This window comes from Macaca mulatta, chromosome 8 (assembly GCF_049350105.2).
Source record: "Macaca mulatta isolate MMU2019108-1 chromosome 8, T2T-MMU8v2.0, whole genome shotgun sequence".
NCBI lineage: Eukaryota > Metazoa > Chordata > Mammalia > Primates > Cercopithecidae > Macaca > Macaca mulatta.
In genome coordinates this window covers 64,596,973-64,615,844 of record NC_133413.1, presented here as the reverse complement: position 1 = coordinate 64,615,844, position 18,872 = coordinate 64,596,973, and the positions used below count along the sequence as shown (strand labels likewise).

General features: G+C 42.9%; 1 protein-coding gene across 3 annotated transcripts in view; it reads right to left on the bottom strand.

Annotated features, from left to right (window-relative positions):
- Positions 1-6,022: 6,022 nt before the first annotated feature.
- RGS20 (regulator of G protein signaling 20) overlaps positions 6,023-18,872 on the bottom strand; it is an 80,350-nt gene continuing 67,500 nt past the window's right edge. For all 3 annotated transcript variants that reach the window (XM_028852673.2, XM_015145376.3, XM_015145374.3), the window contains 3 exons: positions 14,210-14,293; positions 11,011-11,245; positions 6,023-7,052 (listed from right to left, as the gene is read on the bottom strand). In XM_028852673.2, the coding sequence (XP_028708506.1) occupies positions 6,864-7,052; positions 11,011-11,245; positions 14,210-14,293 (508 nt within the window). In that variant the 3' untranslated portion in view covers positions 6,023-6,863. The remainder of the gene's footprint in view (positions 7,053-11,010; positions 11,246-14,209; positions 14,294-18,872) is intronic.

The window sequence follows — 18,872 nt, the reverse complement described above, 5'->3', positions numbered from 1 at the left end:
ATTTAGTGCCCATTTAGTTGTATTTAGTTGTAGAAAATTAACCTTTCGAAAGGAATTGTATATCCCACTGGGAAACATGATGGGGATAATCACTGAATTACTAGTGAAAGCCACATATGAGGCCGGGCACGGTGACTCACGCCTGTAATCTCAACACTTTAGGAGGCCGAGGTAGGTGGATCACCTTAGGTCAGGAGTTTAGGACCAGCCTGACCAACATGGTGAAACCCCGTCTCTACTAAAAATACAAAATTAGCTGGGCATGGTGGCACATGCCTGTAATCCCAGCTACTTGGGAGGCTGAGGCAGGAGAATTGCTTGAATCTGGGAGGCGGAGGTTGCAGTGAGCCAATATAGTACCAGTGCACTCCAGCGTGAGCAACAAGAGCAAAACTCTGTCTCAAAAAAAGTCACATATGAAAAACAAAGGACCAACCTTAAGGATACTACTTCACGGGAAATAGGACGGAGTTACAGAGTTACAGAGTTTGACAGAGTTACAAATTCCTCGGAAGTAATGGAAGAATTATGTTGAACAATGTTTAAGTTGAAGTCAATAAAAAGTAATAGTGAAGTATTACTATTTCACTCTGTTTTAGACTCTACAACATAGATATGTAGAAAAGATGCATATGCCACTCAGACCTTCATGACTGTTCCTGAAAACTTGGTTTCTGCTGTCCCTTACCTGCTCCCTCTAAAGTTCCACTCTACCCAGCGAACTCCTATCATTTCTGTAAGATTTACCTTCTCCAAGTAACCTGACCTCCTAAGTCATACCTACATCCTGTGTTTGGGGGCCGTTTTTCAATGTTGCAGGAATAGTCTGCACAATATGGAAAGTGGAAAAAACAGTTTATAATCATGGCTATATTCGATAATCAATAGCTATTACTTAGTAGAGGTAGAGTTAAATTCTTGTGGGAAATATGTTCACTGCTGTGTCTCTAGCATCCAGAAGAATGCCTATCATATAGTAGGTGCTCATGAAATAGTTTTTCTTGGATATGTCTTTGTCAGTGTGTTACATGATGTTCTTGACTGTTCAAGAGCTAAGATATAAAGAAAAAAAAATGGGTTGGGGACCTGCAGAGGTAGAGTGGATAACTACTGGTTGGTCATGTTTTAGATTCCAACTTTATTTTTATTTTTTTATTTTTTTGAGATGGAGTTTTGCTCTTGTTGCCCAGGCTGGAGTGCAGTGGCGTGATCTCGGCTCACTACAACCTCCACCTCCCAGGTTCAAGTAGTTCTCCTGCCTCAGCCTCCCGAGTAGTTGGGATTACAGGCATGTGCCTCCACGCCCAGCTAATTTTGTATTTTTAGTAGAGACGGGGTTTCTCCATGTTGGACAGGCTGGTCTCGAACTCCCAACCTCAGGTGATCCACCCGCCTCAGCCTACCCAAGTGCTGGGATTACAGACCTGAGCCACCACGCCCGGCCTAGACTCCAACTTTAAAATAAGGAATGTAAGGAGTTAAGAGTATTGGGAGATCCCTTTTGGTGCTTTATTTCTGCAAAGTGATGCAACAGTTTCAGTGTACTCTTGTACTTGTTTGTCCTGTACTCTTGTACTTGTTTATCTAGCTGGAGGATGGAAATTGAAAGCACAAGGAGCTATCTCAGGTGACTTACCTTGTTCTGATTCCTCTCCCTGGATGCTATATAAAGATAGCTTATTTTTATTTTTCCCCTTAATGGCCATGATTTCAAAGAGACACATTTCGTATGTGCTATCCCATACAGTCTGGTTAAATTGGTCCAAGTGTTTTTATACTTGGATGACTGAACTACTTTGAAATAAACGTTATTTGTGTGATAATGCCAATGTGAAAGTATAGCAGATATTAAAAAAGCACAAACTGAGAGCACTGGAGTTTGGACTGTGATAGCTATAGCTTCTGTCTCAGCATTACTGAACTCATTAATGAACTCAGCATTAGTTCCCAAATACTTTCCTAATTTATTTAGGGGCAATTTCGCCCCTTCTCCTCTCTACATGACTCCGGCGGGTCTCATTCACAGTGTCCCCCCTACCCCATGACCGTCCTTGAGATTCCCGTATGAACAGTGACAGCTAAGTCAGCTTGAGCTGCGTTTGGGGCTCCCTGCAGCTTTTTGCCTACTACACGCAGAGATCCTTTGTGTATGATGAAGCTGAGGGGAGCTGAGAGATGGAGAGAGTCCTGATAATATCAGAGGTCTGGATCCAGCCATGTGGAAGCTAGAACTACTGTAGACTTCCTGTTTATGAAGGGAAAACATTTTCCTTTGTGTTTAAGCTAGTTTGAAACAGGTTGCTGTCACAAGCAAGTGAAAAAAAATCTTAAATTATTTTGGGTGAATATTTGAGTTAAATAAAAGAGCTGATACAAAACATCAAAAGCTATGAGAATACTGCTAAGATTTCCAGTTAACCTGCAGAAGCAAAAGAGATCTGGGGGAGTGTTAAGGTTATGGGTTAATATCAGGCTGACTTATCTTAATATTTTGCTGATCTGTCCATCTTTTTCAATTTTTTTATTAAGAACAGGTAACATGAGATCTACCCACTTAACAAATTTTTATATTTATAAGCACGATGTTGTACAGCAGATCTCTAGCACTTACCTTACATAACTGAAACTTTATACCCATTGAACAGCAGCTCCCTACTTCCCCCCTCGCCAGCCCCTGGCAACCACCATTCTACTCTCTGCTTCTATGAGTTTAACTATTTTATGCAGTATTTGTCTTTCTTTCACTTAGCACAATGTCCTCAAGATTTGTCCATTATCCTGATTCATCCATTCTGTCACATATGGCAGGATTTCCTTATTTTTATGGCTAATATTTCATTGTATACACACACACACACACACACACACCCATATATATATATCGCTTTTTTTTTGAGATGAGAATCTCAACTTATAATTACTTAGATGATAAATATTGTGCAGAATATTCCTGCAACATTGAAAAACGGCCCCCAAACACAGGATGTAGGTATGACTTAGGAGGTCAGGTTTCTTGGAGGAGGTAAATCTTACAGAAATGATAGGAGTTCGCTGGGTAGAGTGGAACTTTAGAGGGAGCAGGTAAGGGACAGCAGAAACCAAGTTTTCAGGAACAGTCATGAAGGTCTGAGTGGCATATGCACCTTTTCTACACTTCTATGTTGTAGAGTCTAAAACAGAAATGAGGCTAGCTAGGGAGGCAGTAGCCTGACTGCAGAGAGCCTTGCTTATTATGCTGGGCCAAGAACTCGGTATTTGACTCCAGGCAATCAGGAACTACTGAAAGATGTTAAGGAGTGGAAGCATGGTGACAAACAGAAATTTATGTGAGAATGACCACCCTGTAGGCATTTGAAAGATGGATTTGAATGGACTGAGACTAGAAGCAGGAGACCGGGAAGCTCTTTTGGCAATGATGCAGATAAGAGATGATGGGGGTCAGAAGAAAGAAAGAGACAGGTAAGAAATAGGAGGTAAAATTGGCAAGGCTGGGTGATTATGTGTGGGAAGAGAAAAGGAGGGAAGAGTCACAGTTACCACTGGATAAGAACTTAGGTGACTGGCTGGGTCACTGGGCTGCAGGCAGGGCCAGGCTTGGGGTGTGGAGGCAGTGGGGTCATGAGTCACAACCAAGCGCTGGTGTGTTTCACCCTCTGTGGGATACACCAGTGGAGATGGCCAGCTGGGGGCTGATTCTCAAGTCCAGGAGAAAGTCTTGACTGGATCCCAGTTTGGTAGCCGTCAGTAGGTTGGTAGGTATTTTAAACAAGGGAATATGAGGACCAAGGGAGAACATACAGATTGGCAAGAAAAGGAAACCCAAGTCCACGCCTTAGGGGCCACCACATTTAATGGCCCGGTAATAACAGCAGTGACTAATGTGTAGCAAGTGCTCATTGTATTGTACATGGAGTGGCTTTAATCCTCAGCAACACCAGAAATTAGCACCATTATTATCCTCAATTTCACTGATGAGGAAGCAGACCCAGAAAGCCTGAGTTCCCACTGCCACATGGTCAGTAGGGGAGTCTGAGAATCTGATTCCAGAACCCAAGCCCTTAGCTGCTGTGCTCTTCTGCCTGGGAAGGAAACGAAGAAGAGAGAGAATATGGAGAACTGGGAGAGCACCTCAGAAGCTGAGGGAAGTACTGTTTCAAGGAAGGAGTCATCCATGATCTCAGGAGCTGAGCAGCCCACTGAGCAGGCTGGGAAAACTGCGCTGTAGACTTGGCGGGGAGAGGCCTCCTTGGGCAGTTGAGGGCACTGGAGCAGCTCAAGGTGAGAATGGGGAGATGAGGAAATGGAGACAGCAACTGTGGGCTATTGTGAAAGGTCTGATGAGAAAGGGGGCGACAAGAGGCAGCCGTTACAGTGGAACACAGGTTTGTTTTTAACGGGAAATCAAGCGTGCTTACGGTGTGGGAAAAAGCCAAGGTGAACTCAGTGATACAGGAGGGTGGGGAGAAATTGCTGGAACAAAGCTCTATGTAAGAGTCTTCATTTACCACTGTTCACCACTGCCCCTCAAGACACTCTCATGCATTTGCTGCCATGTTTCCATATTCCCTGACTTGCTTCTTACCTGTATTGACGAGACTAATCCTGAATCTCCTTTGGGGCTCTCGGTTCTGTCTATCCTTGCAATGATTTACCCTCAGCTATCTTTTCATGCATAATTCTCCAGGCAATCTTACTCGCCTATGTGCTGAAAAACCCCAAAATCAATACGCCAGCCTAGACTCACCCACCCAGATTCCTCCATCCAACTGATTCCAACATGTCCTTTTATGTGTGTCTTCCCTCGTTCTCAGCACGTCGATTCCTTTGGGGTCGCTCAGTTGTGAATACCGTCGCATCCAGTTCCCTCCCTGCCTCCAACACATCCACGTTCTTCTTCTTCTCTGGATTTTGACTTTGGTGCCATCTCCACCAGAATCTTTCTGTAACCCTTCATGACTCCTGCAGCGCTAGCTGTGGTTCTTACTATATCAGAGTTGCTGCTGACATGTCTGTTTGCTTTTACTGAATGTAAACTACTAGAGGGCAGGGCTTATGTCTTATTCACAATTACATCCTTTTTCTTTTTTTTTTTTTTTTTTTTGAGACGGAGTCTCACTCTGTCCCCCTTGCTGGAGTGCAGTGGCCGGATCTCAGCTCACTGCAAGCTCCGCCACCTGGGTTCAGGCCATTCTCCTGCCTCAGCCTCCCGAGTAGCTGGGACTACAGGCGCCCGCCACCTCGCCCGGCTAGTTTTTTTGTATTTTTTAGTAGAGACGGGGTTTCACTGTGTTAGCCAGGATGGTCTCGATCTCCTGACCTCGTGATCCACCCATCTTGGCCTCCCAAAGTGCTGGGATTACAGGCTTGAGCCACCGCGCCCGGCCCCTTTTTCTTTAGTAAGAAATGAGATTGGAAAACTTAGAAGCACATGTAAGGGATTGACACCTCGAAAAGGAGAGAGCACATGGTTCTCTGGGACTGGACTGAGAGAGATGAGAATAGACACTGATCTGTATGTGTTTATAGGTTGCATGGGAAGTTGAGGGGCTTAGGGACACAATTTGCATAGTAGAGTAGGAGGTAAAATGGTTTCCTGAGAATGAAGGAGAGGGGCTTGGATTTGGGGACTGAGGGGAGTCATGAAGATACAGGCAGGCTATGGAGAGGCCAGGGAGGGAGAAGGACCCAGAGGAAAGCCATCCCCCTCGAGGGCGGGAGCACGGTGCCGCCTCCTGCAAAGTAGCGTCTTTCCCACTCCTCAGAGCGTCCTGGATTTTGAGTGTGTTTCCTGTTCCATGTAGAGATGGGTTTCTTCAGAACGGTCTAGGTCTACCAACCGGAATTTTTACCTGTAAGTTATGAAGTTCTTTTTACCTGTGAGAAGTTATTCTTTTTACCTATGATGAAAACAGTGGGCTCTAAGGACAGAATCGTAGTCTGGGAGCTAAAAGATACGCTGCACATATCCCTACTTTCTTAATCTTCTGTTTCCCAAATATGTACATATGGAAAAATAAAGATTGAGGTAAAATTCTTGTGCTTTATTTCTTTAAAGAATGAAAATGCCCATGTTTCTTTCAGTAATAAAAATGGAAATATGCTTATTTGACAGTTTTGTTGTGAACATGACCAAGTTATGAATTTTAAAATTCATTCTTTAGGTTGGCAAATTCTGATAATAAAATAACAGTAACTGTTTTCAACAAAAGAATTTTCTAAGCACTGCTTCTGTTACCAGACACTTGAGACTGATCCACTTCAGAGCACAGTGCTTTACATTAACCATGTAGAGATCCACACACACATATGTATCTCCATACATACATACCTACTGTAAGATCAAGTGGAATGCTATTTTTACATGTAGTGGTCACATCTTTATGAACTGTGAATTTGGGTCCTGTAATGGCACTGGTAAGTGAAGTATTCATACCGAGCTTGATGGATGGAAGAGGTCGTTGAGAAACACCTGAATGTCTTTTCTTTGGGGAGAGAGTAATCAATTACCAAATTCATGCAAAACAAAAGTGGTTCCCTTTGCTCTGGCGGATGTACCTGCTCCGGGCAGCAAGGAGCCTTTTGTGTAGCCTTCGCCACTGACAACATGCTACTGTTACTGTAAATGCAAATACGCTATCTTTCTACAACAGCCATATCCCTTTTTTTTTTCCCCAAAAGTATCACTAAAGGTGGCTGCAATTTACATTGTGAATATATAGCAGTCTCTTGAAGGAATCATCTTTTATTAGAAGAGCCTGAGTATTACCCCAGCAGAAGATGCTACAACCTCTAAATTCCCTGTGCTAGATGAAGCCCATGAGTTCTTTTATTATTTTATTAATAATAAATATATTTGAAAAATCCTATGCTTCAATGGATTTCTCCGATAAGGACTGAAGCAAGTCCTTATAGACAGCAGAGTTCATGAATCGAGGATATGAGTCTCTGTGCATCAGGGTGTAAATCTGAAGTTGAGCATCATCGAATATGTGTTGGGATGGCTCCACCATGTTTCTGTTGATGACTTCTCTCACCCGGGAGTCTAAGCTCACCTGTCGACAGAAACGAGCAGGAGCTGTATTAGAGACTTTAGTTGTATCTCTATCCCAAACTCCTACAGCTTGTGGGGTTTTTTGTTGTTGTTGTTTTTGTTGTTTTTGTGTGTGTGTGTGTGGTTTGTTTTGTTTTGAGACAGTCTTACTCTGTCGCCCAGGCTGGAGTGCAGTGGCGCAATCTCAGCTCACTGCAGCCTCCGCCTCCCAGGTTCAAGCAATTCTCCTACCTCAGCCTCCCGAGTAGCTGGGATTACAGGCACCCACCACCTCACCTGGCTAACCATGGGGTTTCTCCGTGTTGGCTGGTCTCGAACTCTTGACCTCAGGTGATCTGCCCGCCTCGGCCTCCCTAAGTGCTGGGATTACAGGTATGAGCCACTGCGCCCAGCCTTGTTGTGTTTTAAATATCCCAAACCAAACGAGATAATCCAAAAAATCCAAACTGCCAAAAGAGAAACCAAAAGCATAATCAACGCGGTTCTCAAATGTCGGTGGCATCAGCAGGCTCCAGAGGGCTTGTGAGAGCGGTTGCTGGGCCCCACCCCAGACTCAGTAGGTGCAGGGGCCCCTGATCGCTTGTCACTTCCCACAAGTTCTAAGTGATGCTGGCGGGGCTCACACTGCTGCTTTGAAGAAAACAGGCAGCACAGACTGCCCCTTGCTCATTTCCTTGTAACATGGGGGCTGATGCGTGGAGGCCCAGGCTTCCCCTGCTGGCCCACAGTGGCAGGGCTCTGGGGATGAGTGCTGGCCTGCCCAGAGGGTTGGGCACAGGGGTGAAGTAGGAAGTTGACTCAAAACCCTGGAAGGTTCCAATCACAGGGCCTGAGGGCAGACGATGCCTGTGTTTAAATTCCAGCCCTGGCCAGGTATGGTGGCTCACACCTGTAATCCCAGCGCTGTGGAGTTCGAAACCAGCCTTGCCAACATGGCAAAACCCCTTCTCTCTACGAAAAATAAAAAATATTAGCTGGGCATGGTGGCAGGCGCCCGTAATCCCAGCTACTCAGGAGGCTGAGGCAGGAGAATCGCTTGAACCTGGGAGGCGGAGGTTGCAGTGAGCTGAGACCGCGCCACTGCACTCCAGCCTGGGCAACAGAGCAAGACTCCATCTCAAAACAAACAGACAGACAAAACCAACCCTGTCACTGCATTGTTGTGGGGCCTCAGGCAAGGTAAACTGTTCTAGTGAGCTCCTCCCCTGAAGTGGGTATGATGATGATGGTAGTGTCTTATGTTTTTGGTGATTTAATGATGAAGTGCTTGGATTTCACTAAGCCTGTAGATGTTGATTGCTCTGATGTTTGGCTCTTCCTAGACAAGGTGATCTACCTGCCTCGGCCTCCCATAGTGCTGGGATTACAGGCGTGAGCCACCGTGCCCGGCCTGTGATTTGGTTGTATAATACTTTAAAAGACTGATGAAAAACTTTGCCTTGAAAAAAAATCATGACAAAATAAAAATATGTGGAAGCCATAAATTAAAGAACAAAAATTATCTTGCTCTTTATTAGCCCAAAATGAAAATAACTTTCTGGACTCAGTATTCAAACATGTCAACTGAATATTACCAATTTAACAACATGAACTTAAGAAAGCAAAATGTAACGACGCAAAATTAAGTAAGCCAACGACCCCACCACCTGGTCTGCCTACACCAGGCATATGGGAGTCATTTGAGACGGTGGGTTTGCCTCAAATCCAACCCTTCCTCTCTAGCGTCTTTGGCTGGCCTAGCTAGCCCCTTGCCACATCCCTTTGGGCTCCTGAATTAGTTTTCTAAAGTCTTCTGCCCCTCATCTTCTCCAAATCCATTCTGCAGCCCTATTGGTCTTTCAAAAATCAAAATTCGATGATACAAATGGGCTAAAATCCAAGGGCTTCCCAAGATAAAAATCCGGACACTTTGGCATGATGCCAAAACCTCTCCATGCTCTCTGACCCCTTATCTCTTAAGTCTCCTCCCGGTGCCTGCCCCCAGCCCTAATAGTTTGGTAAGCACCCTCCCCTTCCGGCACAACAATCTATGTACACTTGCAGTGATGGCACAACTTCATGCTCTTCTCCTGGGCTCGCCTGGGCCTGTCTCCTGGGATGTCGCCATCCTGCTGTGTTTGTGGAAATTTCCTTTTCACTATCCTTGGTCCATCTGTAGCCTCCTTGAGTATTTTTCTCATTCTCACCCACCCGTTTGTGGATGGCTCACCCCCGAGCCCCAGTGAGTGCTGAGCGTGTGGCCAGGGGTCCTGGTCTGTCTGCCCACATCTCCAGGAGCTCCATGACAGGAGAGGCCCTGCTTCTTCAACCTGACATTCCTGTCAGCACATAGTAGGAAATAACCAATAGTTTTATAATTAGAGCTGCAGGGCACCCAATTGTGAGAACAATCTGACCTCCTAAATTTTGTTATTACTATTTTTTTGAGGTGGAGTTTTGCTCTTGTTGCCCAGGCTGGAGTGCAATGACGCAATCTCTACTCACTGCAACCTCCGCCTCCCAGGTTGAAGCGATTCTCCTGCCTCAGCCTCCTGAGTAGCTGGGATTACAGGTGAACGCCACCACACCCGGCTAAGTTTTTGTATTTTTAGTAGAGAAGGGGTTTCACCGTGTTTGGCCAGGCTGGTCTCGAACTCCTGACCTCAGGTGATCCATCTGCTTCGGCCTCCCAAAGTGCTGGGATTACAGAAGTGAGCCACTGTGCCAGGCCTGACCTCCTACATTTTAGATCTGAAGTAACTGAAACTCTGACAGGTGGAAACTTGCCCAATCTCATTCAACTGATAATTTCTTGAATGTGAAAAGGCCAGCCTGGGGAAAACCTTTTCCGCATCAGTATCACATCTGTGATGCTGCTGCCCTGTAACATCAAGATACCTAAAGACAATATTTTTCTCAGAATAACAAGATAATTTTATTTAAAGGAACTTCTTAGGGTGTAATGTTTGTAAACAGTGTTCACCATCAAATGCAGACTCCAGGGGATACTTTTTCCAGAAAAATGCACAAAAGTTTTCACAGATTTCAGAGGACACTTGCAGCCCCTCTGCAGGTCCACAGTCAAAGGGATCTGAATGCTGTGAATGAGGGTGCAGCTGTTTGGTCATGTTCAGCTTGACCCAGAACAGCAACTGCAAAATGTAGAAAACAGCTGCACCCGCATTCACGGTATGCAGATCCCTTTGACTGTGGACCTGCAGAAGGGCTCCAAGTGTCCTCTGAAATCTGTGAAAACTTTTGTGCATTTTTCTGGAAAAAGTTAAAAGTAATGGCGAGGCCAGGCACAGTGGCTTATGCCTGTAATCCCAGCACTTTGGGAGGCCAAGGTGGGTGGATCATGAGGTCAAGAGATCAAGACCATTCTGGCCAACATGGTGAAACCCTGTCTCTACTAAAAATACAAAAATTAGCCAGGCGTGGTGGTGCGTACCTATAATCCAACTACTCTGGAGGCTGAGGCAGAAGAATCACTTGAACCCGGGAGGCAGAGGTTGCACTGAGCCAAGGTCGTAGCATTGCACTCCAGCCTGGGCGACAGAGTGAGACTCTGTCTCAAAAAAGAAAAAAAGAAAAAAAAGATGATTACTTTTGTTTAGTTTTTTGAGATGGAGTTTCGCTCTTGTCACCCAGGCTGGAGTGCAGTGGCGCAATCTCAGCTCATTGCAACCTCTGCCTCCTAGGTTCAAGTGATTCTCCTGCCTCAGCCTCCCAAGCAGCTGGGATTACAGGCACCCGTGACCACACCAGGCTAATTTTTGTATTTTTGGTAGAGACGGGGTTTCACCATGTTGGTCAGGCTGGTCTCCAACTCCTGACCTCAGGTGATCTGCCCGCCTCAGCCTCCCAAAGTGCTGGGATTACAGGCGTGACCCAACGTGCCCGGCCTGTGGCAGTTGCTTTTGCACCAAGTTAATACTTTTACCATCAGCCTTGGGAGAAGGCATTTCGTGGTCACATACCTCCTTAGGAGAAAGTATAGAAATGTAGTCTTCATAGATTATCCTTGCTTTCTCTTCAATAATGTTTTTATTAGCTTCCTTTTTCAGTTCCTCACAGGCCATCCAGAAGAGCATATTTTCTTCACTGAATTCTGTTCGGAGGAATTCACGGAATGCATTCCTTCCTGCTGGAGTGACCATTAATTTGTCGAATGACTGAGCCCAGGCATTGACTTCTTCCAGAGTAGGAGCAGGGCTTCGTGGAGACCAAAAGAGAAGGGGCATAGGGGAACTGTTAGTGGTAGTTAATTGGAATTTCATCATTAGAAATGTATCTTTTCCTCCTCCAAGAATGAGAAATATATGCATTTAGGCCCTTTTAGGAAGGAGAAGAGCTGTTCTCCTTTCTTCAAGCCTTTGGGAAAAACACATGAATATGATACTTTCACATTGTTTGCTGGATTGCATACCAAAAGGCTTGCAAACCAAGTTGCTATAATAACTGCTAAGAACATGCTTGTTTACAACTGGGCACATCTTGCAATATTTTTAAAACTATAAATGTAAAGAAAAATCCTACAACCATCTGACCCAAAACTTCCTAATCACCTGTGATGAGTTCTGTACTACAACAGAACTAAGTCAGGTTTGACAACATTAAACCTCTAGAACAACAGAGCAAGTGTGTGCTTAATGTATTTTAAAATTATGTAATATTTGAGAAAGAGAATATATGTAATATAAATGCAAGTTATAAATGCCACCGCTGTACTGTCCAAAGGTGACAACAAAATGAACACTTTTTTTTTTTTTTTTTTTTTGAGAGTCTCGCTTTGTTGCCAAGGCTGGAGTGCAGTGGGGTGATCACAGCTTACTGCAGCCTCGGCTTACTATGCTCATATGATTCTCTCTCCTTGGCCTCCCAAGTAGCAGGGACTACAGGCAGGTGCCACCATGCCCAGCTAATTTTTTGTATTCTTTGTGGAGTCAGGTCTTACTATGTTGCCTAGGCTGGTCTCAAACTCTTAGGCTTAAGCGATCCACCCACCTTGGCCTCCCAGAGTGCTGGGATTACAGGTGTGAGCCACTGCATCTGACTCACTTTTAAAAAAAAATTACAAACATTTAAAAAATATAATTGGGGGTGCAAGTGCATGGATACATTGTTACATGGATACACTGCACAGTGGTGAAGCCTGTGTTTTTAGCGTAGCCATCAATGGGATAGTGTGCATTGTAATCATCAGGTAATTTCTCATCCCTTACCTACCTCCCACCCTCCCATCCACCTTTCCGCGTCTCCAGTGTAAATGAACACTTATGAATGGGCTATTTTCCTTAAGAACCAGAACAGCACTGACAATGTTGCATTTATTTTGGTGCTACTTCTACTTGCTACTGTCTCCCAGCTTCGTCCCCTAGGGAACTGCTATACTTGACTTTGGGGTTACCCCTTTGAGTTAATTCTTACTTCTGTCATAATTGTATCGAGATCAGAAAACATAGCTTAATAACGATCCTTAATATCTCTTTTATTTTGTTTCCATAGTTTTAAATGTATGTATGTAACCCTGAAAAATGTAGTCTTTAGTTTTTATTTATTTATTTATTTTATTTTTTTAAGACAGAGTCTCTCTCTGTAGCCCAGGCTGGAGTGCAATGGCATGATCTCGACTCACTGCAACCTCCGCCTCCCAGGTTCAAGCGATTCTCCTGCCTCAGCCTCCCAAGGAGCTGGGATTACAGGTGCTCACTACCACACCCGGCTACTTTTTTGTATTTTTAGTAGAGATGCGATTTCACCATGTTGGCCAGGCTGGTCTGGAACTCCTGACCTCGGGTGATCCACCCACCTTGGCTTCCCAAAGTGCTGGGATTACAGGTGTGAGCCACTGGTAAGTATAATGCAAATATTCTGAAATCTGAAAAAATCTGAAATCTGAAACATTTCTAGTTCCAAGCATTTTGGATAAGGGATACTCAAACTGTATTTCAATCTCCTTGTTATATGGGTCTTTTTGGATACCTTCAGGTTCACTATTTATTTAGCTGTATCTAATCTTTTATTTCAATCATCAATTTTAAAACAATTTGAACAATAATATTTCATTTTTAAAACTTCTATTTTGTTTGTTTTCAAATCTTCCAGGTCATTTTTTTTAAGAAATGTGTTAACAGGCTGGGCACAGTGGCTCACGCTTGTAATCCTAGCACTTTGGGAGGCTGAGGCGGGCAGATCACCTGAGGTCAGGAGTTCAAGACCAGCCTGGCCAACATGGTGAAACCCCATCTCTACTAAAAATACAAAAATTAGCCAGGTGTGGTGGTGGGTACCTGTAATCCCAGCTGCTTGGGAGGCTGAGGCATGAGAATCACTTGAACCCGGGAGGCAGAGGTTGCAGTGAGTCAAGATCACACCACTGCACTCCAGCCTGGGCGACAGAGCTAGACTCCATCTCCAAAAAAAAAAAAAAAAAAAAGAAATGTGTTAACAGTGTTTACTCTCTTAGAGGTTAGATCACTTTCTTTACTTATATACCATTTAATTTTTGGCAAGCATCTATAGCTTTTTCTTTCTCCCTCTCCCTTTCATTTTATTTATTTATTTATTTATTCATTTATTGAGATGGAGTCTTGCTCTGTCTCCTAGGCTGGGGTGCAGTGGTGCAGTCTTGGCTCACTGCAACCTCCGTCTCCGGGGTTCAAGCAATTCTTCCTGCCTCAGCCTTCTGAACAGCTGGGATTACAGGCGTGTGCTACCACGCCCCGCTAATTTTTATATTTTAATGAAAAGGGGTTTCACCATGTTGGCCAGGCTGGTCTCAAACTCCTGACTTCGGGTGATCCACACACTTCGACCTTCCAAAGTGCTGGGATTACAGGTGTGAGCCACCGTGCCCGGCCACCGTTTATTATATAACATACTTTTATTTTTAAAAGTATATTATATAAAAATAAAATAATATGTTTTGTTAGAAAGCATCTATTTGTATTTGCAATTAGCAAAGGGATTAGACTAATAATAGAACTGATTTCTCTCCCTGTCACACGATGAATTAAATGGAATTCTGCAGGGGAGGAATGTGAGGCCACATAATGATTGGATGTTACTAAATTGCAAGTAGAGAAAGTGTGCGTTTCTGTTGAAACATACAAGGCAAAGAAAAGAAAGGTTAGTATTTCTGTTAGTTTAGTGAGGTAAAGAAACGTGCGATTTCACCTTTCTTCCCAGGTTGGAAGGTCTGCTCTGAGTTCGTGGGAAGCTATTGTGGGCCTCTGATCTTCCTGGTTTCTAACAGTGAGACTGCAAAAAAAAGACATTCACATGTTGACAGCTCAGTCTCTGCCAAGAAAAGATTTTTTACAAATATTTTAAAGATAACTTCAGATCCCGAAGTATTAATAGAATTTCTTCCTCTGCTTGGAAAAGAAAATGACTCCAGTTAGTTTTCCCAAGCAAACCAAAAGCATGACAGTAAGATACTAGAAATGTAAATTGTAACATTGTGGTTTCTACTGTTGAGAAAGAGTTAGAAATTATTGTGTTCAATTATACTTAGAATAATGATTTTTTAAATAAAAACAGATTCATTAGAAAATAGTAAAAAAGGTTTGGGCATGGTGGCTCATGCCTGTAATCCCAGCACTTTGGGAGGCCAAGGCAGGAGGATCACTTGAGGCCAGGAGTTTAAGACCAACCTGGGCATCATAGCAAGACCCTGTCTCTATTTAATACAAAAATTAAAAAAATGAAAATAGTAAAAAGTAAGACTGTCAGGAATGTTACGGGGTTTCATTTCATTTTTTGTATCTTAAAAAAGTATACATCCTCTAGGCTTTGTTTCCAGTCAAAATGGAGGCTTCATATATTTATAGGCACATATACAAAAGTAGTAGAGAAAACTAGGAAAGTGCATAATCAAAATCTATGTATTTCTCTAAAGAGTTTGTTTTCTTATACACATTCTGTACATTTGTCTGTAAACTTATTCCAAGTATTTTTGTTGTTACTGTAAATGGAATTTATACTTTTATCTCATCTTTTAACTGGTTATTGTTTGTAACATGAATGCTATTTTTTTTTTTTTTTTGAGACGAAGTCTTGCTCTGCTGCCCAGGCTGCAGTGCTGTGGCACTATCTCAGCTCACTGCAAACTGCCTCCTGGGTTCAAGTGATTCTTGTGCCTCAGTCTCCTGAGTAGCTGGGACTACAGGCATGCACCAACACGCCCGGCTAATTTTTGTATTTGGTTTCACCATGTTGGCCAGGCTGGTTTTGAACTCCTGACCTCAAGTGATCCACCCACCTGGACCTCCCAAAGTGCTAGGATTACAGGCATGAGCCACCGCGCCCGGCCACTTTCTTAATCACTTGATTGAGCTATCATTCATATGCCGCCAAGTTTATCTGTTTAGAGTGTACAATTCAGTGGTTTTTAGTATACTCACAAAGTTGTGCAACCATCCCTGCCATCTAAGTCCAGAACATTGTCATCACCCCCAAAAGAAACCCCACCAGTAAGCAGTCACCGCTTATCACCGGTATCTCCCCACTCTACCAGCCCTAGGCAAGCACGAATCCGCTTCCTGTCTCTATAGATCTGCCCGTTCTGGAACCTACGGTATGTGATCTTTGCTGGCTGTCTCCTTTCACTTGGCATAATGTTTTTGCACTTAACCCATGCCGTAGCATGTATCGGCACTTCGTTTCTTTTTCCAGTTGAATAACATCTCATTGTTTGGATAGACACATCACATTTCGTTTATCCATTCATCAGCAGATAGACATTCGAGTTGTTTCCACATTTTGGCTGCATGAATCATGCTGCTATGCACATTCCTGTGCAAGTACGTGCAAACATATATTTGTGTTTCTTATTCCTTAAGTAAAAACCTCGGAGTAGAACTGCTGAGTCATATGGTAACTTGAGATTTAACATTTTGAGGAACTCCCAAACTATTTTACAAAGCAATTGCACCATTTCACATGGTAATATTTGAGGGATCTAATTTCTCCATGTCCTTGCCAACAGTTACTGTTGTCTTTTTTATTCTAGCTTCGTAAGTGGGTGTGAAGTGGTATTTCATTGTGGTTTTGATTTGCATTTTGCTAATGACTACTGATGTGGAACATCTTTTCATGCATTTACTAGCTCTGTGTACCTCTTCTTTGGAGAGATGTATATTCAGATCTTTTGACTATTTCTAAATTGATTTATTTGCATTTTATTATTGAAATGGAAGTGTTCTTTATTTTAAGATCTGAGGCCTAAAGAATATTACTTTAATGATAATTTTATATCCTTCCTATTTCTGAATTCTTCTGTATTTGTATCAGTTACAGCTATAATTCTCTTGGGATTTCATCTGCAAACAGGAAGAATTTTACCTTTTTATTCCAATTCTCAGGCCTCTAATTGTTTTTCTTGTCTAATTAGCTAACACCTAAAATACATTTTTTTTTTTTGAGACAGGGTCTTGCTCTGTTGCCCAGGCTGGAGTGCAGTGGCGTGATTTCAGCTCACTACAACCTCCGCCTCCTGGGTTCAAGCAATTCTCTTCCCTCAGCCTCCTGAGTAGCTGGGATTACAGGTGCACGCCACCACGCCCGGCTAATTTTTGTATTTTTAGTAGAGATGGGGTTTCACCATGTTGGTCAGGCTGGTCTCGAATTCCTGACCTTGTGATCTGCCCACCTCGGCCTCCCAAAGTGTTGGGATTACAGGCGTAAGCCATCACACCCGGCCAAATACATTGTTAAGTAGTAGTAGAGATTGTGGACATTTCACCTTATTTATGATTTTAGCAGGAATGCTCCTGGCATCCTATCAACTTAAAAATGGATGTTATCACTGACAACTGGGATTTTCTTTATCTTGTTGCTGCTGTATTTTCTATATTCTTTATTATATCTTTTCTTAACACTTTATTTTATAAAAGTTTTTCAGTCTGTTTTTAGCACATCTGTTTTATAAATTTTCAGTGTGTGTATGTGTGTGCGTGTGTGCGTGTAGCTCTGTTTTTCTTTAAAGGCAAAATCATTAGAAATGCAGGAACCCTTTTGACTTCCTTCTTTCATGATGTCAGGGCTAAAAAGTTTCAGTAAATAATGGCTTCTTTAAAAAAAAATCCAACCAAAAAAAACTTGAGAGGCATCTGAGTGGTACGCTGTCTGCATGACTTCCAAGGCTTCTTTTGTAAGCAGAACACATTACTGCTCAGTGGGTATGAAAAAACAGAGAAAAAAAGAGATGAGTTTGACAGGAGAGTCCTCAGAGAACCAGAAGCTCTACTGCAAACTAAATAATGCAAACTTATTTAAGCTTTGATATACTTTTTGCCTCATTTCAAGTAAGAATGTTTTAAAGAAGCCGGGCGCGGTGGCTCAAGCCTGTAATCCCAGCACTTTGGGAGGCCGAGACGGGCGGATCACGAGGTTAGGAGATCGAGACCATCCTGGCTAACCCGGTGAAACCCCGTCTCTACTAAAAAAAATACAAAAAACTAGCCGGGCGAGGTGGCGGCGCCTGTAGTCCCAGCTACTTGGGAGGCTGAGGCAGGAGAATGGCGTAAAAACCCGGGAGGCGGAGCTTGTAGTGAGCTGAGATCTGGCCACTGCACTCCAGCCTGGGTGACAGAGCGAGACTCCGTCTCAAAAAAAAAAAAAAAAAGAATGTTTTAAAGAGACAATGTGTTTTTGAAAACGAGAAGAATTTTTTTTTGTGAAGTTTTCTTTACCTTGGTCCACTGCTATTATTACAGCAGAACTAGATGATGTCTATAGTAGCTCGCTGTGTTTTAGGAATTTTCAGTAAAAGAGGACCCACGGCCAGATACATTTGGGTAAAATTTTGAGTGATAAAGAGAAAACTTACTAGAAAGGAAAAAAAACTTTATATTCAAGAAAACAAGAATCAGCATGCCTTCCCTTATAACACTAAATACCGGAAGGCCTTAGAGCAAAATGTTGAGAAAGATTCACAAGTACTTAGAAAACAAATTGCCATTTACCTTTCTCGAAAATTGACTTGACTATGTATATTAATATGGATAAATCTCAAAAGTGTGGTAAAAAAAAAAAAAAGGAAATTCACTACTTAAACAGTTGAAGTTTGCTCTGTACTTTTCCCATCTCATTTCTTCCTCTCTTTACCCTAGAGAGAGCCACCATTTTTAACTTACTGTTTACCATTCCAATTCATAGTGATGCTACTATATTATATTCATAAATGTATTTTTAAACATAGTATAAATGTAATTATGTAACATATATTGCTTTGTAATTTGTTTTTTGTCCCTCTAGCATATGAATTTATTTATTTCTGAGACAAGGTCTCACTCTGTTGCCCAGGCTGAAGTGCAGTAGCATGATCATAGCTCACTGCAGCCTTGAACTGGGTTCAAGTGATCCTTCCGCCTCAGCTTCTAGAGTAGCTGGGACTACAGGCACATGCCACCATGCCTAGCTCACTTTTTTTTTTTTTCAGTGGAGACATGGTCTTGCTATGTTGCCTCAGCTAGTCTCGAACTCCTGGGCTCAAGCAATCTTTCTGCCTTGGCCTCCCAAAGTGCTGGGATTAGAGGCGTGAGCCACCACGCCTAACCTATTTATTTGTTTAGTTTTGTTTTTCTAGTATATGAATTTAAATGCTGTATGGTAGTGGATTGTATAACTATACCACAGTATATTCATCCATTCTCCTGTCTATGCCCTTTAGAACCATTTTCAATTTTTCTCACTCAGATGAATGCTGTAGTGAATCCTCTCATACATGTCTCCTTTTATTGCAGGGGTCTGAGAAGTTTTTCCAGGGTATAGGTTTTCCTTTTCTTTCTTTTTTTCTTTTTTTTTGTTTTTCAGACAGAGTCTCACTCTTTTACAC